Below are 20,027 nucleotides of genomic sequence, written 5' to 3'. Positions count from 1 at the left end.
TTGCTCTTCATCATCCATGTGGCATCATATCCCAGCCACATCCAGTCTCATCTCGGGGTTTTCCTTGGGGATTAAGGAGGCATCGAAGCGCTGCTGTCCCCACAGCTCTCCTGTGGCTTGCAGCAAGGTGGGCACAAGCACTCTGCATCCCAAAGCTGGTGCCACCGCGGTGTCCCCAGGCTGTGGCTCCAGTCACAGTGCTTGTCATCCCTTCCCTTCCCTTCCCTTCCCTTCCCTTCCCTTCCCTTCCCTTCCCTTCCCTTCCCTTCCCTTCCCTTCCCTTCCCTTCCCTTCCCTTCCCTTCCCTTCCCAAAATCTCCTTTGACTCCTGCAGTCAAACCCCTCCAACCCCAGCTGCTCTCCCGCTCCTGCTGCGATGTATCCCAGCACCCGTGGGTGTGGAGAGGCTCCGTCCCTTTCATCCTGCAGAGCTATTCCCATCGGGAGCTTCGCTGCGGGGCTCTGGGGGTGGGTGCCAGCCCCTCCCCAGCAGCACCAGCCTCCCCCGGGGATGTGCTGGGGAACAGCTGACCTTGGGGCGCAGGGCCCATCCCACGGTGGGCAATGAGCTCTGGCCAGGGGTGTCCTCTGCCCCAGCCGTGGGGAAACCGGTCCTGATGGCATCCCAGGCTCCCAGCTCGTTCCTCACCCAGGGCTGCAGGGTTTGCATGGGGTGGGCTGTGGGACAAACACCTCAGCATCCACGAGCTTTCTGCTGGAAACCTTCCCTTTTTGTGCCCCATGCCCTGTACAGCAGTGAGGGAAATTAGCCCAGGTTTGCAGGAGTAGGGAGCTGGTTGAGGTGTGTCAGCTCTGCCCAGTCAGCCGGGATGGAAAAGGGCCAGTCCCTCCTCTGGAGCCCTTTGCAGGTGATGTGTGATGTCCTGCCCAGAGTGGGATGTGCAGCATTTCCTGTGTGAGGTCTTCCTCTGTTTCCAGCAGCTCCAGGATCACCTCCCACCCTGCACCTCCTGCTCCCAGCTCTCCTGGTGAGCAGGTTTGCTGGACCCCAGGCTCTTCTGCCCTGAGACACCCTTGTCCTGGTCCCTGGCGTGAGCTGGGTACCAGCGCTTGGGACAGGAGAATGGACACCCTCTTCAGCGCTGTTTTTTGGGATGCTCCAGGGAAGAGCAAAGCCCAGGGGAGGCTGGTGGGGGTCACTGCTGTGCCCTGGCAGTGCTGGAGGCTCTTGGCTCACACAGGGCTCCGTGGTGCTGCCTGTTCCCCCTTCTCCTCTGGCCCATCCTCTCGCTCAATCACTTCCTTCCTCCCATCCCGTTTTTCCAGCAGCGCTTCTGCCGCTGTCTCCTGTCCCAGCAGCTGTTTCATAGCAGCGGCTATTTTGACTGCTCAGTTAACTATTTATCCAGATGGAGCAGCTCTGGTGTCATGTGCCTGGCATGTTTTTTCCATATACAAATCCTGTGTCAGAGCGGAGGCGACAAATCCCAACATCTCCGTGAGGTGTCCGGGGCGTTTGCTTTGGCCGCGTTCAGCATCCCCAGGTCCCAGCTCATCTCCAGCCCCTTCCAGACCAAATCTGGGGGTTTTGTCCTCCCTATCCCTGCTCCTTCCCTCACACAGGTCCCACCATGGGACCTCGCCCTGGCCCAGCTGCAGTAAGAACCGGCTGCCTTTATTTTCCTAACACTCAGTTTTAATCAAATGCGAATCCCGAAAGCTTTGTTACCCCGGTGGCCCGGCTCAGATGTCAATTGCTCTGGCCGGGGATGCTCTTTGCTGCCCTGGGGAGGACTCCCCAGCCCTGCTGGCAGTGGTGGCTCCATGGCCATCCCTGGCTCTGCCCACCCCTGAGGACACATAGGGTCCCCACCCTCAGGGAGGGAGCTCGGGGAGGATTTTGTGACCTGTGCACCCCCCAGGGCACAAACCCTTCACTGGAGCTTTGAAGCTGGATCTCTGCAGCCCCCATTAGAGCAGGAAGCCGCTGCAGAGCTCAGCTCCCAGTCATGCTGCTTTTTCTCCCTGTTCTGTTTGCTGCATGAGGACTCGTGGCTCTCAGCTGCCTTCTCCCCAGCAGGGTGCTGTGATCTCCTCTGTAGCCCCCCACCTCCCCTCGGGATGAGAAACAGCTCAATCTGAACACCTCCCTGAGCAAATTCCTCCCACGATTTTCACCTCCATCCGACCGAGGATTTCCCCAGGAGCCAAACCTGTGGCAGATCCCAGCAGAGCAGAGGCTGCTCTTAACCCTACCATCCCCTGGAACATTCCGGAGGCCCGGTTTGGCTGCTCAGCCAGCATTTGCATTGAAAATCCCAACTTTGAAATGCAAAAAGATGGAAGCAATTGCAGCGGGGAGTTAACAGAAAAGCCTAAATATTTATTTAGAAACACTGTGTTTCTCCTCTGCTCCTGAATTTCGTTATTTATTTCCTTTGCTCCATCCTGGGCTGGGGATGAGCAAAGGCTGCCTCAGCCATACTGGGAAGGACCTTTCTCTCCATGTTACAGCAAAACTAGCTGGAACTCAGGAAACCATTCCAAAACTCTTTCCTCCAACATCTCTTTTCCTTCCAGCGCTTTTCTTTGCAGAGAGCCTGAAGTTTGCAGGCGCTCTTGTCACTCAGTGCGTGAAAGGAAAGTTGGCAGCTCCCCAGCCTATTGTCACGGCCCCTTACGGAACTCAAGGATTTCAGCTACACTTCCTCCCCGCTGACCTTATCGGGGTTCTGCATGTTTTTGGCATTTCTTCACGCACTTGCAGGGTGCAAAACACCGAAGGCACCTCACCCCCGAGGTGCCTGCAGCCCCTTGTAGGGATGTATCAGCTGTGTGAGGGTGTTTTAATGAAGGTTAATTACTCCCAGCACACTTTATTTAATAATTACCTGTGATTGGGTTCATGGGTTGTCAGCCAAAATTTGCTGAGGGGCTTGAGCTTATTTGTAGCTGATGGTTGCTTTCTGAAGGCTTTGGGGGAGCACCTTGGGGTGCATCGCTGCATCCCGGGACTTCAAGGATCCCATCCCGCTCACGGGGCTGGGATTTACGGCAAGAGCGCGTCCACGAGGGGCTGCGCGGCGTAAGAGCGGAGTCAGGTCAGAAACGTTTATTTTCAGTCTGTGCTGGTGGCTGCCACCCTGGGCTGCAGCCGGCTGAGCTGGGCTGTCCCCAGGGCAGGAGGGACCAGCCCTGCCGCGCTTCTGCGGAACACAAGCGCACCCTTGGCCAGCAGCCACCGAGCAGCGGCACCAGGGTGTTGGGCTTCCTCGAGCTGCCTGGCCACGGAGATAAGCACGGCAGCAGGAAGTGCCTCGCTCCAGGCCGGGATGGAGGAGCTCAGGCTTGGGCTGGGAGCCGCAGGGCAGCACCTGAGCCCCTCAGCTGTGCTGGGGATGTCCCTGGAGTTTGTTTCACGCCTTCCTGCTGGGTCCCCTGCTGGGAACAGCCCCAGTGCGGCTGTGGTGGGACTGGAGGGTGCAGGGGGCAGCAGGAGGTGCCTGCAGCTGACATCAGCATCCCCATCCTGCAGCCACGTAACCACCCTGGCCGGGACCTGCAGGGGACACAAGCGGTGGGGCACCCCAGGGTCGGGTCCACGCTCAGCCCAGAAAGGCAGGTTGGAGGTGAAAAGGGGAATGAGTCCAAACTGGAAGAGGAGAGATTTAGGTTGGATGTTAGGAATTAATTCTTCCCTGTGAGGGTGGTGAGGCTCCAGCGCAGGGTGCCCAGAGAAACTCTGGCTGCCCCTGGAAGCGTCCAAGGCTGGATTGGATGGGACTTGGAGCAGCCTGGGGTAGTGGAAAGTGTCCCTGCACTTGGAAGGGAGAGTTGGAACGAGATGATCTTTCAGGTGCATTCCAAGCTGAATCATCCCATGACTGAATGAAGCCTCCCCACTTCCCAGGGGATGCAGCATCGCTCTGACCGGGCACAGGAACGAGGACACCTCCACAAGCTCCACATCCACAGCACCGCTGTAAGAGCCAATCTCCCTGAGGAAAGGGAGCTTCTGGCATGCTGTGCACAAGTACTCAGGGATCTGCTAAAGGTGGGGCACAGAAAACCCCTCTGCCCCCGTGATTGTGTCAGAGCAGGGCTGCACCCTCCCCTGAACCAGCGCCGGGAGCTGCACCCAGCACGGCCGCTGAGGTTCGTGGTGGGCTGTGCTGTGCCCACAGCGATTAATAACCAGCCCTGCCCGAGGTGCATGAGGAGGATTCCAATCCGTCTCCAAAAAAGCAAATCGACCCGGAGTTATCTTCACAGAGCCAGCCTGGGAGTGCAGGAAGGATTCCCGCTCCCTCTGCCAGCAGCGTCTGCTCTCCTCCCTGCCGGGATAATTGCTCCATCTACCAGCAGGCTGCTCCTGGCAGTGCTCGGTTGGGACACGGTGTTCCAGGGATCCAGGCTGCTTCCTTGAGCGCCCGCACAGCCACCAGGTGCTTGCTGCCTGCTGTCTCCTGGGGCTGACCTTTGCAGCAGGGCAGGCAGGGACTGGGATCATCCCTGGGGCTTGGAGGCTGCCGGAGGGTTTGCGCAACAGCTCTCGCTCAGAGCCCCTGATATTTTATAGAATCCTTGAATCCCAGGCTGGAAGGGACCTCAGGGATCGTCTGGTCCAATCTTTCTTGGCAAAAGCACGGTCTAGACGAGATGGCCCAGCACCACATCCAGGCAAATCTTAAGAGTCCAGCATTGGGGAAACCACCGCTTCCCTGGGGAAATTATTCCAATTGTTGATTGTTCTCATTGTGAAAAATTTTCCTCCTGTTTCCAACTGGAATCTCCCCAGGAATAACTTGTACCCAGTGCAGGGTGTGATTTTTTCCTAAAGGGCTCTTGCACACAAGCTTTTCCTGGAGGGAGGGGGGGGGGGGAAAATCATCAGAATAAAAAGAAAGTAATTAGAGAAATAAAATGGGGTTGCACATAGGGCTGAGCATCAGCAAACACAGCATGTCCTCCAACAGCAGCTCTGTATCATCTATTTTTTTGTGCAGTGAGTGTGAGAGAGAGCAGTGGTTTGGCTCAGCACAGTCAGAATGATTCCAGTTGTGCCTGGGACTGGGGCCGTGGTGAGCTCGAGGAGAGCGACCTCACTCAAGCAGTCACTAGCAGATCATTTAGGAGTTTTATTTCTTTATTGGTGATTAATGGCAGTGCTTCATTTCTAATGGAAGGAAATAGGGAGGAAATGGTTTCTTGCCTTCATTTGTCAGGGATTTGTTTAAAAGGGCGCTCGTTCCCTGGAAATAGGTCAGGGTTGTGTATTTCCAGGGATGAGCAGCTGCTGGGGCTGAGGCTGGATGTCAGATGTTTGGATGATGGAGGACCCAAGGCTTTCCTGTGTGAGGACATTCCCGTCTCCCAGCCCATCCCTGCCCATCCCTGGGCCCTGTGCCAGGGACACCCTGTGTCCTGCTGCTGCTGGATGGAGCGGGAGGGTTTGAAGCTCCCAGCTGAGGCAGCCTCTGGCTGTGCACAGAAGATCAGCAGTTAATGGGGTGGAAATGGGTTTTCCTGGCGTGTCCCTGCAGCAGGGCCCTGGGAGCTGTGTGCCTCCCTGAGGGGTTTTGGAGCAGGTAGTCACAGAATCATAGATTCCTAGATTTATGTGGGTTGGAAAAGCCCTCTGTGATCACAGAGTCTGACTGCTCCTCCAGCACTGCCAAGGCCACCACTAACCCACGTCTCCAAGTGCCACAGGTCTTTTAAACCCCTCCAGGGCTGGTGACTGCACCAGTGCCTGGGGCAGCCTGTACCAGGGCTGGAGAACCCTTTGGGTGAAGATGTTTTCCCTAATTTCCAATCCAAACCTCCCCTGGCACAACTTGAGGCCGTTTTCTCTTGTCCTGTCCCTGTTCCCTGGGAGCAGAGCCTGACTCCCCTGGGTCAGGGATTTGTGGGGGTGAGAAGGTCCCCCCTGAGCCTCCTTTTCTCCTTCACCTGCTCCTCATCAGACTTGTGCTCCAGACCTTCTTGGGCACACAAATGCATTGGGCACAGAGCTTTCAAAAGAAAAAAAATCTTGGTTTTGAGTGGAGTGAATGTATTGCCCAAAACTCCCCGTGAGAAACAGGAACCAGGAGGCACCACCGGGCAGAAGATGCCACTGTCCCATGTCCTTGCTGCTGCCAGAGCAGAAAAGCTGAGGTGGGGTCAGTGCCACTGGGATGTCTGCCTTGTGCCGTGATTTGTGTGTCAGCCACACGGGGGGATGCACTGGGAAGCTGTAGAAGGGTTTAACGGGGCTCCACCCCTCACTGCTGCCCTGCCTTGTGCTCAGTGTGGCACTGGGGCAGTTTCAGAGGTAAATAAGAATGTCTGGTGTTTTATAAATGCCAGTTCCTGGTCAGTTTGTGCACGGAGGTTGAGATGTTTCCGTGAGTTCAGAGCTCAGGGCTGAGCACAGCACTGGGTCACTGCAGGTGACTCTTGCCACCATCCCAAGCCCCACAGCAGACACACTTTGATGTCCTGGAGACCTAGAGGAACCAAAAGAGTTAATGACAGTCTGAGCCATTAAAAAAACCCCTCATTTGTGCACTGAAAGGACTCAACCTTTGAGAAAGCCACTCATGTTCCTCTTCAGCTGAAATAACACCACTGCTGGTGGCCGTCCCTCCCCAGCCCGGCTGTGGGCTCTCAGCCTGGTCAGAGCCCGAAAATCCTAGCAACAATGACATTGTTTGCCAGTTTTGCATCACTGGAGCCCGAGCAGAGCCGCTGACACACCGTGGAGCTGGCGGCGGAGCTGCTATCGCTGCCATCTGCAGAGAGCCGCCCCCACACCGGCTCCAAATCACATTTTCTGAGCGCTTTGGTTCGTGCTTCCAGCGCTCAGGGTGCTGGTGGTGGGCACCGCAGTGCCTGGCCAGGAGCCCGGGGTGGCCCCAGACGGGAGGATGCTCTTCGCATCTCTGCGAGCACGGATGCAGGGATGTCACATCTCGTCCCTTCCCTTGGCACACGTTGTGTGCACAGGCTCCTTCCAGACATCCCGCCCTCCCCATGAGCAGTTCCAGCAGCAAATGTTCTTGTGATTTTTCTTATTTGATACTTTTTTTTTTTTTTTTTTTAATCCCAGGCTGTTTCTGATGTAGGAGACAAGGGCTCAGCTCTGCTCCATCTTCAGAGAGGTGCAGCTGGGTGGCTGAATGCACCTGGGGACTCTCGTGTTTTAAATGTCAGTTTGGCTCTTTGTATTTTACTTAAAGGGCACTTGGGGACTCATGAGCTTGTGTGATCAGGTTGACTGAGGGGAGGGAGCTTCTGTCTCCTCAGGGAAGCTGGAAAACAGGCACGTGTCATTTCACAGGGTGGGAGGAAGGAAGCCAAGTCCTACAGTCGCATCCCACCAGTACCAGGAGATGCCCTGCGTGGTCCTTCCTCCAGAGCTGTGAATTTAGACCTTAAACAAAAAAATTCCAACCAAACCTTGTTTTTAAAGAAATGCTGGATTCTAAATATATGCATCCTGGGGTTTACATTTGGAGAGCACTCGCTGCATGTCTACAGCTTGAAACTTGGAGTGTAAAAATAGCATAAAAGCCAAGACTGGTGCGAGAGACTCCAGGAGAAGAGGCAGGCACAGCACACGCCAGCTCGCATGAAACCACTTGTCCCCACCCAGGGGACACGGTGCAGCCCTGAAAGGCTGCGGGGGCTGCAGTGCCATGAGGATCCTGCACTGGGGGCTGTGGAAGGGGACAGGGACAGCAAAAACCAGCTGGGAGTGAAGCGGTGAGAGGGGAGGGTCCGAGTTCTGTTTGGTCTCTGGGGTCGCGCTCGGTCGCTGCAACACCGCTGGCACAAGGTGAGCCGGAAAATTGCTGCCTGCTCCCCGCTGCCAGGAAGGGAAGGGAAGCCAGGCAGCCAAGGGAGGATTCCCTGCCTCTGCTAGGGCTGCCTGTACTGAGTGCACGGGGAAGACTTGCAGATACCAAAAATAATCCATGTAAACCAAAACCACCTCGGGCCAGACGGCCCCTGAGCAGGCGGCCCCATAAAAAGCCAGCCCCAAAAGAGCTCATTTTCCTTTGACAGTGCCTTTTCTCATTCCCCAGCGCAGGAGCAATGCTGGTCATACCCACTGGACTCCTTCTCCTGCCATTCCCCTTCACAGCTTTGTCCAGGAATGAGAGAAGTGGCTTTGGGAGATGAGTTATATCGGAGGGCTCGTTTTTTTTCCCTTGAGCCATGGGTTTTATTTTCCTCCTCGTGCCTGGACCTGCCGAGCCCAGCACAGCCACGGCTTTAAGGGCAGCATTTCCATGGCCACCATGGAATCAGAGGCCATCCCGTGGCTCTTCCACGGGAATGGTGACATTCCAAAGGCCGTTGTGTTTGGCTTTCCCAGCCCAGCAGTGGAGCCGCTCAGCCTCCTCAGTCCCGCAGGGATTGGGGCTGGGCGGGAGCAGGGGGATCCCAGGGCGATGGAGAAGGTGTTGTTGGCAGGGGGTGTTTCTGCCGCGTGGGCTGAGCGTGGGAAGGAGCCTCTAGCTCTGTTTGCACTGGCAGTGGCCGCTCGTCCCCGCGATGCCGGCGCTTTCCAGGGGACGTTTCCCGCTCCCGCGGCGAGGGCAGGAGCCAGGAGAAGGCTCCGTGTCCACGGCAGGGCTGAGTCAGCCTGGTCGTGAGGAAAGGAGTCGTGTGCGTGTGGGGAATCAGACAGTCAATCATGTTTTCAGCAAGCCTGAAATCATCCGTGATATTTTTATTTCCAGATTCCCGGCTCGGCTACGTTTCTTGTGGGAAGGTTGTTCCCGACGTCGGTGACGCCGCGCCGAGGGCAGCCCCCGGTGCCGGGGGCGGTGAGCCGAGCCTGGCTCCATCCCATCCATCCCAGAGCTCCCCTCATGCCTGCCCCACAAGCTGAGGAGCGGGGGCGAATTTCAGCGGTGGATTTGCTTTTCAGCCCCTTGGTCGCTCAGGGGAAGGTGGGCACAGCTCGTCCTTGGCTGGCAGCTCCTCCCTTCCAGCCCTGCACGCCTCAGGGGCTTGTGGCACCTCAGAGGCCCCTCGGAGCCACCTGCCACGGCAGGGAATGGTGTGCAAGTGGGAACACTGTTTTGGGAAAACCTGGGGATAGAAGGAGCCTGCTGGTGAGCTCAGTGAGGCTGCCTGGAGCAGAGGCTAGACAGAGTTAAAGGAATATTTAAAGTAGATCTTTGTTAAAAGGCCTTCAAAGGATGCTCCTTGGACAGTGCAAGACGCCGGCTATGGCTCAACCCAAGATGGATCCAAGATGACCCAAGGTTACACCCAAGATGGATGAAGGGTCACGAGTTTTCACACTTTTAGAAGTTTTGGTCCATTTCCATATTGGGGTTAATTGTCCAAGCACAACTTTGGGTTATGAAGTCCCATCCTCCCTCCTCAATTTGCTGCAGTTTGTACTTTTGGGGCCTGAAGCTGCAATGGTGTCCTTGGTTCTCAGCTGGAAAAGGAATGTTTTTAAAAGTCTGACTGAACTATGAGGAGAACTTGCTCACACTTTAAACGAAGTCCAGAGTCACACACTAAGGCAGAACAGAATCTGGAAAATACGAGAGCTAAAAAAGGCATCAGTGGGATGGAGCAGCCATTCGAGCCTCTGTGCTTAGGTGAGGAGAGCAAAGTGAGCTGTGCCTCTATGAAAGAACATACAAAATAAATAAAATCAGGTAAGTGCTCCTTGGTTGCAAGAGGATGAGATGTGGCATTTCCCCTAGAGAAGCTGTGTCTGCCTCATCCCTGGAAGTGTCCAAGGCCAGGTTGGATGGGGTTTGGAGCAGTTTGGTCTTGTGGAAGGAGCCCCAGTCCATGGCAGGGGCATTGGAATCAGATGGTCTTTAAGGTCCCTTCTAACCCCAACCATTTCATGATCCTCTGATCTCAGGAATGTGTTTTCTCCCAAAGCCCCAGTCCCTGGGGCAATGTAAAGAGGAGAATTTCAAAAGGTTGGGGTTTTTTTCTGGTTGGTTCTTCTGGGTTGGTTTCTTCACTTTTTGCCTCCTTGGTCCCTGGTTTCTGGCCACAGGCACACCCTGAACCTTCTTGGCCCAAGCCCAGCAAGAACAACTAAAGCAACTTGATTTGGAGGGACGCTCAAGAATGACGCTTGGAGCCGGGAAACCATCACCAATTCCTCAAGCTGGAAGGAAAAAATGGTGGAAAAAAAAGTTTAACATCTCCCACAACAGCCTTGGTGTGAACAGCAGCCCGCGATTCCAGGCTCAGAATCCAAACCAAAACTGAGCAAGCACACACATTTTTTTTTCCTTGTGGAGCCAAAAGCTGTTCCTGTCAGGCTATATATTTGCTCTCTGATTAATATAGGAGATTTTTTCTTTGTTTTTTTTAGGGAAGAGAAATGGAGGAGCTGACAGCAGCATGTGAAGTATTTGGCGAAGGGTGTCTTTTATGTTGCGTGTAGGTAGCGCTCGATATATTTGCGAGCTATAAATAGCCCCATACTTATATACCTCCCTCCACATATTGTTTCCAGTTCTTTTGCAGACTACCTGCAAAACACAGACACCCTCTGAAGCTGTAAATGCAGCCATTACACCGACTGACAGCCCGTTCTCCAAAGTTTCGATGCAAAACAAACCTTTGTGTTTTCTGGGGAATGGGGCAGGGATGTGGCCCATGCATTTTGGGGGATCAATGCACCCAGAAGGATAAGGAGTCCAGGAGCTGTAGCAGTGTGTTGGATAATCCATGGCAAATTTTCAGATGGCTGAGAAGTTTTCTTGGGGAGGGTGTCAGATTGGGGTGGTGGTGACTTGGCTTCTCCTTTCAAAGGTGAAAAATACAGTAAAAAATTTTGGTAAAGGGAGCTACAGTAAAAAAAAACCAAAACTTTTGCTTTGTTCCCTCCAACCCAAACAGTCTTATAATTTTTATCATTTGGGATTCTCCCCCTTCTTACATAGAGCTAAACCTTTAAACGGAAGAATTCCCAATTTTTTCCTTGAGAAGCACGGGAACAAGATCCTGGGACTTTTGGGGAAGAAAAAAAAAAAAAAGCTGCTGCCTTTAATTTTTCCTTGCTTTTCCCAGCCTGATTTCTCAGTCAATCCAGCCCCTTTTACACCCAGTTTCACTTCTTTGGCTACGAAATCACCCACACCGTCACCGCCGTGTTTTCCCAGTTCTCCGCCTGAACCATCCATCCCAACGCTGCACAGAAATCTGCTGGGTTGGTTTGTTGGGGTTTTTTTTTGTCTCTCCAGGGCTTCCCTGCCTCGAAGCTGAGGGCTTGTGGAGGTTTATCTTTGTTCAGCATTGACTAAGGAGAAGGAGGAAGGAAAGGCAATTTGCCCGCCTGCTGCTCCGTTAAAAATAACTTGGCCGGGGCTCCCAGCCTGCCTGAAGGTCACTCCCCTGAGCCCCACCGCTGCAGATCTGTCACAAATGACCCGGCTTGGCACGTTTCTGATGGGTCAGAGGCAGCACAGAGCCTGGAGGAAGACAGGATGCTCGCTGCCCATCTCGGCTCCAGGCTGAGCACGGAGTTTATTTTCCATCCCAGTGACACGTCCAGGGTTCCCTCCTGAATGTCAGGGTGGGATCCCTGCAGCTGGAGAGATGAAGCTGGAACATCCTGACTCCCTTTCTGGTTGGTGCACAGGGCCCAGCCCACCAGTGGCTTTTACTTTTTTATTTTTAATATATATATATTTTTAATTCTAATCACTTTTTAAATTTTTATTTTAAAACCTTATTTTTTTATTTTTTTTTCTTTCAAAATATTTTAAAGTTTTTCTTTCTAAATTAAATGTTTTAAAATTTCCCTTTATTTTTATTATGCTGTGCAGGTCAGGGGATCAGGGCAGCCCCAGGTGTCGGCAGGGTGACCCTGGTGACCCGCAGGGACACAGGAGACGAGGGCAGGGCAGGGGAAAAGCTCCATCCCTGTCCTCAGCGTGGCTCAGTGTGGGAAGCCAATCTCCTAGGAAACCGCAGGAAGGACTCGTGGCAGTCAGAACCCCCCTGTTTCCCCTTTTCCCACTCTTAAAAGGAATTTTAAGCTCATCACCCCATGCAGCGTGGGGTGCTGGTGTCCCCTTGGATTCCAAAGCTCCGTGCTGGGATGAGCTGGGGACACCCGCCCTCCACGGGCCAGGGTGAGGAGGGATGAGGTTGGTTTGCACCCCTGTTTACATCCCCACATCCTGAGGGCATTTTTGGCTTCAAAGCCGCTGCGAGGTTTTTCCCCTGACGATGGACACGAGCAGTCCCTGGTGATATCCTGCAATTCCTGCTTGGCAGGGAGGGGAAAGCGCCGAGGATGTGAAAGAGAGAGGCAAACCCCGGTGATGCTGGTCCAGGGCCAAGCAAGTCTCCAGCCCTCACCCTCCCCTCAGTGAACATCACATCTCCTTGGAGAGCAGGAATCGTTCCTTCAGACCTTTTTCCATTTTTGGCTTCTGCCTTTGCAGGAAGGAAACACGGAGTGAAATTTTGCGCACGGGGAGGAGGCTGAATTTACCACCCCGACCATCAAGGCAGCCCCAGGTATGTGAGGGAGCCTTGGTGCTGCCTGGGAGCCTCCTGTTGTGTTATTTGTTTTCTCTGTTTCCTAAACTCCAGCAATACCCCAGGAATGACACACCACAAAGGCACGATTTTTTTTTTTTTTTCCAGGAGGCATTTTGCATCAGGGAAAAACCCATTTCAGTGCGAGAGTGAGTGCTGTGGTGTTCCCCCTTTAACAGATATTAATGTATTTTCCTGCCTTTGAAAGGAACTGGAATACAGTTTAAAAAAATAAAAAATCATAATAATGCGCCAATACTGGTCTGGATTCATAAACAGAGACTCCTAAGTGTGCTGCTGGGGGAAAATGCCAAGGAGTTTGGAAACACCACAGGATCCAAGCTCAAATCTAGTTTGGGCAACCATTCCAGACTTGGGAAAGCCCCACCTCCAGCTTAATTGTGGTCAGGGCCATGGAAGAAAACCTAAAAACGTGTGCTTAAGAGCTGCTGCTGTGAAAGTCTGACGCTGAAGCGAATCCTAATTTTCAGAGCCATTTGCAGTGGGATCAGGGCTGGAAAACAGAGTGACTGCCCTGTGCAGCCACGGCCTCCCGCAGAAAACCTTTCTCCAGGCAGACTGCTCCCCCTCCTTTTCCCTAGGTGTGACACCCCGCCTGCCTCGGAGCCCTGTGCCGGCCAGGTGCTCCCGGGATGTCACCTCTGTCACCCAAGGGTGCAGAGCTGGGGCTGCTGCAGCCCTGTGCTGCAAATCCACACCATCCCCTGCACCCTGGTGGGATGCACGGCAGGTCTGGTGCTTCCCTGCCGCCTTCAGGGGCTGCATTTGTGCTCCAAGAAGCCGAATCCCGCTGGTGACCAGACTCCCGCAGCACCTTAAGGTGCCCAGGGCAGCACAGGATGCACAGCCAAGGGAATGAGTTTCCAGGGAGGTTGTGAACACCAGAGCTCCAGCCCTGAGCATCGTGGTGGTGAGGATTGATGTTTGAGCCCTCGGGGAGCAGGACTGACCCACAGCTGCTGCGAATCCTGGCCAGGGGATTAGAAATAAGCCCCTAAGCCTGGCTCTGAAAGGTCGGCTGGCGTGTAACATTTAGAAAAGCCTTAAACTGTTATTTCAAGGAGTATTATTATTATTTTTTTTTTTCTCCATAGGAAAAGCAAATATCTTCGCTGCTGTGGGGAAAAAAAACCAAAAAAAACCCAAAAAACAACAAACCTGTCCCTGACTGTCCCCCGTGGATGGGGATTTGCTTTTTGTGAACTGGGGTATGCAGCGTGAGCAAGCCTAGAGCAGAATGGCAAAAGGCAGCGGCACTGTCACCTTTAATTAATGAATTAATTAATGAATACCCCTGTGTGTGACAGCCCTGCGGCCAGGGGAGGGTGTTGGAGCAGGACATGGAGCGGCTGCACACGGCCCGGGCTGGTTCGGGAAGGCGAGAGCTGTCGACAGGGGAGATTCTCACCTCCCGGCGCCGCATCAGCTGCTCCCTTTGGGGCGGTGAACCCTGAATTTGGCTCTCCCTGGGCTCTCAGCTGCTCTCCCGGGAGCCAGCACTGCGGCTGTGCAGCCGTGCCGAGCCCGGGGCTGGCAGCGGCATCCCTGGAGAGGTGCGGAGCGCGCACCCGAGGGCCGCTCCCGCATCCGCCAGCCGCTCGCACCGCCCTGGGCACGGAGATGAGCTGGACCCGAGCGAGGCGGGGAGGTGCGGGCGCTAAACCCCGCTGGTGAAGAAGCAAAGAGGATGAAACAGTCGGCTCAAAGCCCTGTGCTTTCCTCGCAGCCTCTCGAGGTGTGTTTGCGGCTGGCAGCTCGGGCTCCTGCTGCCGAGCCCCGCCGGAGCCTGCTGCGCTCACCAGCGCACAGCCTGCTCCCTCTGCCTTCCCAGAGAATATCACTTTTTCCCCATCTCAGAGGAACGAAGTGGAGAGAAAAGATTCATCTTCCAGGAATTGTAAAGCCCTTGGAGCGAGGAGCGTGGCGTGGGTTCAGCCTGCAGCGGCTCTGGCCGTGCCACTCGCCTCAGCCCCAGCCAGGGAGCAGAAATCCACAGCTTTTGGGAGAATTACCCCTGATTTCCTCCTGTAGAAGCGAGATTAGAATCAAAACTGCCTGCAGACTTCCATGTCTCGTACAGCGCTCAGTCAGCCCTGGCTGGGTCCTGCTCTTCCTCCCACACCGCAGCAACGGGAAAAAAAAAAAAAATAATAATAATAAAAAAAATCCTCAGTAGCCTGGGAGGTGTTAAATCCATTCCTTTCTTCTTTTTATGGCTCTCTCAAGCTGTCTACCTTGAAAAGGTTTTTACCGTGGGGGAAGCCAATATAAATAAGGAGGTTTGCTCTTTGTCTCAGGGCTGACCAGATCCAGAAGAGAATCCCTCACGCTGGAGGAGCTGCCAGGGATGGAGCCCAGCTCCCTCCAGAGCCCGGGATGTCTGTGGACCCTTCTCTTGCAATACTGAGCGTGTTTCCAGTCCGTTCTCCCTCACTAATTTACAGCTTCCAGTCACCAATGGTTTTCATGGATTGCTTAATTATAGACACGGTGGATGGTGCTGCCTCGTTACCAGGGCTGCCAGATGTTCCCTTTGTAACTCTCAGCTGCTCCCAGCCTTGTCAAACTTTAACCTCTGCAGCTTGGGACATCATCCTCGTGCTCTTTTCCAGCACAAGGACTGGCATCACCCGATGAAACTGGGAGAAGCAGGAACAGCCTGCACCTGGCCTGGCGGCAGGGACTGCTGTGTGAGGTGGGACACTGCTGGCTGGAGGAACTGCTGGTGTGGGAGAACGTGGCCAAAGGGACAGGAGACACTGGGGAGAGAGCAGTGAGGGTCTCCAGGTGGTACCTGCACAGTCACACAGCTGGAGCTTTCTGTGTCTCGTCTCTGTTCTCCACCTGCACGATGAGCGTTAGACCAGACCTCCACCTTCTCGTGTGCAGCTTTGTGGGGTGGGGCCTCATCTAAATCATGCCCAGGAGGACACCAAGAACCCTCTTCCCAAAGGCCTGGCTCTAAGGGCAGCGTGTTTGCCCTGAACTCGGCTAACAAGGCCTGGGCAGCTGCCTGCCCTGAGCCCCCACACGGGCTGCAGCCTGGGGGACGAGGGGGCCCCGTCCCACCCCAGCAGAGCCGCTGCTTTGAGAGCAGCCCCCAGGGTTTGGGGATGATCTATTATTGCATCAGATCCTCTGTGCCCCTGGTCAAAATATTAACGTTATGTGTTCATATTTTCACATCACACCGCTTCTTCCCAGGCACCTGGTGGGAATCTCTCTAATGAGGACAGGCTGAGGGAACAGGGACAGCTTGGCCTCGAGAAGAGATGGCTGAGAGGGGACCTCACCCATGTCTGTCACAGTCCAGAGGGGGAACGTCAAGAAGATGGACCAGGCTCTTCTCAGTGGTGCCAAGAAATAGGACAAGAGGCAATGGGCAGAAACTGATACCCAAGAAGTTCTACCTCAACGTGAGGAAGAACTTTCATTTATATTGACCAAGCACTGAACCATCTGCCCCTCTCTGGTGTGGAGTCTCCCTCACTGGAGATATTCTGTGCCATGTGCTCTGGGATGACCCTGCTGGAGCAGGAAGGTTGGACCAGATGAGCTACTGTGGTTTTTTCCAGCCTGGTCCATCCTGGGATTCTGTGAACCACTCAGCCCCATGAGCCAGGAGCTCTGGGGCAGACTCTGGCCAAGGGCAGCACCATTGCCTGGGGGGCTCAGCAGCACTTTTCCTCCCAAAATACGCATGAGAGGCAGATGAATACAGTGACAGAGCTCGAAGCAAGGCCAGCCTGCAGGGCTGGGAGCTGTGCTTCTTGCAGGAATCCCTGTGACGTGCCAGGCTGAGCTCTGGAGCACCCTGGGCCTCTGAAAAAAATGTGTTTATCAGGCTTGAAAACTGAACCTGCATTTCTTCAGGACCTCCACTCCAGTGGAAGCTGCAAAACGTTTTCTATAAATGAATTTACATAGAAATAAATAAGCCAGAGCTCCTCCCTGAGATGTCTGCTGTCACTTCCTCTCCAGCTGTGCCTTGGGTGCATTTCTGTAGAAATTGGGTTTGTCACCCTCTCAGCTGGAGAGCAGTGCCAGTCCCCATCAACTGCAGGCTTCTTCCAGCAACAGTGGGAAAACTGGAAGTACCTGAAAAGTCAGAAGTTGGTGTTTCACACGGCGAGAGTCACTGGGAGCAGGTTTGAGCTGGGTCACGGAAAATCTGCTGGAGTGAGGGAGCTGGGTCAGATGCACCACATTGAAAAGTCCTGCAGACGTGGTGCTGGTGGTGGTGGTTACCCTTAGCTGGATTGTACAGTGGATTTTGGGGGCAACCCTCCTTTTCCTGACCAGGGTAGCTCGTCATGGTGCTGCTGGTGCTCTCTGCTGCATGGGGGAGCTGCTAAAAACAGTGATTTTGCTGCTGGAAGAAGTCATTTCAGTAGCCCGTTGCAAAAAGTGATGTAAACACTTGTGTGGTGTAACTGGAGCTGTGGCCTGCCCAGAGCCAGGCAGGAAGGGGACAGGGAACCTGGTTAAACAGGGGAGTGAGATGGGTGGAGGCCAGTCCTGCTGCCTAAACCCTTGCAAAAACACAAATGCCTCCAGGATAAGCCCATTCCCCAAACCTGGATGTTCTGCCTTCGGCGTGGGGACGAGCAGCACTGGGGAGGGTGAAGTGGGACATGCCAGCATGTCTGGGACGTGCACAGCGAGGCTGGTGCTCCGGTTTTACCACGCAGGAGGATCCTTTCTCTGCGTCCCCGCAGTGACAATTTACATCTCACCTTTCCAAAGGCAGCCCAGCACAGCTGCCTCTCTCTGCACATCGATGGGAACAGCGTCAGTGGCTTCCACAGGTGTCAGGCAGGGATCTGTAATGCCAGGGCTCCTGCTGCTATCATACAGTGGTGATCCTGATCCCACCAAAGGCAATGGACATGGAATTGCCGTGCTTCCAGCAGAGCAGGAGCGGGGTTGGGGCATGCTCAGCTTCCAGCTGGACATAGGGTGCTGGAGGAGACCCAGAGAGCATCACTCAGGCAGCTGAGCTGCACTTGTGCAGCATTCCCACCTCCTTCTATTGCTCCTGAATATTTTTTAATATTACTTTTGTGATGGAAACTTTACCTCTCCTCCTAACTTCATAAGACACAGCTATTTCCTCTGGACTGTTTCCACTGCCCAAACCTGCCCACTTCTCAGCCTGGAAATCTGCCAAAACATCGACAGCCCGAGGGAGCTGGGCTCTGCAGCCTGGAGAGGAGAAGGCTCCAGGAAGATCCTGGAGCTCTGTCCAGTGCCTAAAGGGGCTCCAAGAGAGCTGGAGAGGGGCTGGGGACAAGGGCTTGGAGCAACAGGACAAGAGGGGATGGCTTTAAGCTGAAGGAGGGGAGATTTAGATTAGGTATGAGGAGGAAATTGTTCCCAGCGAGGGTGTTGAGGCCCTGGCACAGGGTGCCCAGAGCAGCTGTGGCTGCCCCTGGATCCCTGGCAGTGCCCAGTGCCTGGTTGGACAGGGCTTGGAGCAGCCTGGGACAGTGGAAGGTGTCCCTGCCACGGCAGGGGTGGCACCGGATGGGCTCTAAGGTCCCTCCCAAGCCCTGGCACGGCCCGGCCGGGCACAGCGGTGCCGGGGCCGGTGCCATCCCCGCGGTGCCGCTGCCCGGGGCGGTGCGGGCCCGGGGGAGGGGGCAGCGGAGCGGGGCGGGGCCGGGGGCGGTGCCGGGGCCGGGCGGGCCCAGAGGTGCCGAGGCAGCGGCGTGCGAGCGGCGCCCCGTGTGCCTCCCGCAGCCCCGGGCCGGGGCATGGAGGCGGCGCACAGCATCCCCGTGCTCGACGTGCTCCGCCGCTTCGCGGTCAGCGAGAGCTGCGGGCTCAGCCCGGAGCAGGTCCGCCGCAACCGCGAGAAGTACGGCCCCAATGGTGAGTGCGGGATCGCCCTGGCGGTGCGGGTCGAGGGTGGGACGGGACACCGGCATCCCGGCTGGGACCTTCCACCGGGCCCGGGATGGGGATGTGGACCGGGATCCTCCCCCCGGCCCCGGAAAGGTTCGGGGTGCTGCCGTGGGTCCCCCTTCCCCGGAGCATCCTGTGCGGAGGATGGCTGGGGATGTGCCGCGGGACACCTGTTGGTTCGGGCAGTGTTTACTGGCTTTAATGAAAGGCTGATTACTGCGGGTACGGGCGGCCAGGAAGGTCGGCAATTAGCGGGGTGTTAATTCCGCTGGCGGAGTGACAGAAAGCGGGGAGGGCCGGCGATTATCTCGTTAGCAGGAAGGAAAGAGGGGAAGGGCTCGTAGCCTGTGGGTGACGGAGGGGAGCCCCAAAACAGAAGGGGTGTGGGGGGGTCTCGCTGGCCCCTAGGGCAGCCCTGGCTGCGGGGGCTGCTGTGGCACAGGGAGGGTGTGTGTGCCCCGCCTGTGTCCCACCGGCCCCGGGCACCCTCTGCCAGCAGCTGGGCACCGCCACGGCGGTGGGAAGGGGAGTTTTTAAACGTGTGCTTGGAAAGTGTTCCGTGTGCCCAGGAGCGGCTGGCCGGGGTGTCTGGATCACCCAGGTGATTTGAGGGTGGCTTTGTTCAGGCTGTGACCGAGGTCGCTCGTTAACTCTGCCTGGGAAACGGGAGGGTTTGGGGCGGTTTGCTCCAGTGCTCCGGAGCACTGAGTCCCTTTCTGAAACTTCTGCAAGGAGATTGGTGTGTAAGCTCTCTCCTGGGCTGGAGCTTGCTGCATCTGCTTTTTGCCTGATCCTCATGGATGAGGCTAAGGAAAGCCTGAGCAGATGCTGGCAGGATTGCTGGCCGCATCGCTGTTTGTTGGGAGGGCTGTGGTAGGTGGGCTCAGAGGGCTGTGCCTCCTCCAGCCCTGTGAGCAGCTGTCCTGTGCTGAGCTCAGGGCCCCATCCCACCCGTGCTCCCTGTCCCAAGCAGCTGCAGCTCCATTCCCTCAGCCAGCAAGGTCAGGGCTGGGCTTGGAGCTCTTTCCATGGAGCCCCTGCACAAGCTGCAAGTGATGGAGCATCACATCTGCCCTGTTAGGCTTGATTTTGGAGAGGGGCAGCTGGGGACCAGTCTGGTGAACTGGGAGGAGCCCCTCCGCTTTGAGGGCTGAAGGCAAAACACATCCTTAATGCAAAACACGTCCCTCCCAAACAGGTGGTTGGTCTCACTTCAGGGGGTGATTGCACCCAATTCCTGCGCCCTGCCCTGGCCCCACGGGGACTTGTGAAGGGCTGCAGGGTGCTCTGTGCTGTGCAGGGTGTCACCGATGGACACCACCATTGTGGGGCTCCTGGTGGCTTTGTCCCTCTGTTTGCCCGAGTGAATCATCATCACTGACTCAGGCGTGTTGGCTGCTCAGTGGCACCGGGCTCTGCCTTGAAAAAGGAGCTCAGAGGTGTGACGTAGGTGCAGAGCAAAGGGTTAGTGGTTGCAATTAGTTTGCCTTTCATTTTTTTTTTTTTTTCTTTCTGCTTCCTCCTCCTGCAAGCAGTGGCTCTGCACTCTCCTCGCTTGGCAGTTTTGTTTCCTGTGCACCCCCAGCACTGGGTTTCTCACACGCTGT

At 55.4% G+C, this 20,027-nt stretch overlaps 1 protein-coding gene and 1 long non-coding RNA gene across 4 annotated transcripts in view; both read left to right on the top strand.

The window, feature by feature from the left end:
- Window positions 1-2,868: 2,868 nt before the first annotated feature.
- Window positions 2,869-6,240, top strand: LOC120761553 (uncharacterized). The gene is made up of 3 exons (XR_005703678.2): window positions 2,869-3,062; window positions 3,872-4,015; window positions 4,146-6,240. It is a non-coding gene; the product is annotated as an uncharacterized LOC120761553 (long non-coding RNA).
- Window positions 6,241-18,244: 12,004 nt separating this feature from the next.
- ATP2A3 (ATPase sarcoplasmic/endoplasmic reticulum Ca2+ transporting 3) overlaps window positions 18,245-20,027 on the top strand; it is a 53,409-nt gene continuing 51,626 nt past the window's right edge. For all 3 annotated transcript variants that reach the window (XM_040082253.2, XM_040082252.2, XM_040082259.2), the window contains exon 1: window positions 18,245-18,387. In XM_040082253.2, coding sequence (XP_039938187.1) covers window positions 18,270-18,387 — 118 coding nt within the window. In that variant the 5' untranslated portion in view covers window positions 18,245-18,269. The remainder of the gene's footprint in view (window positions 18,388-20,027) is intronic.

Source organism: Hirundo rustica, chromosome 19, assembly GCF_015227805.2.
Source record: "Hirundo rustica isolate bHirRus1 chromosome 19, bHirRus1.pri.v3, whole genome shotgun sequence".
NCBI lineage: Eukaryota > Metazoa > Chordata > Aves > Passeriformes > Hirundinidae > Hirundo > Hirundo rustica.
This window is presented reverse-complemented; position numbering and strand designations above follow the sequence as displayed.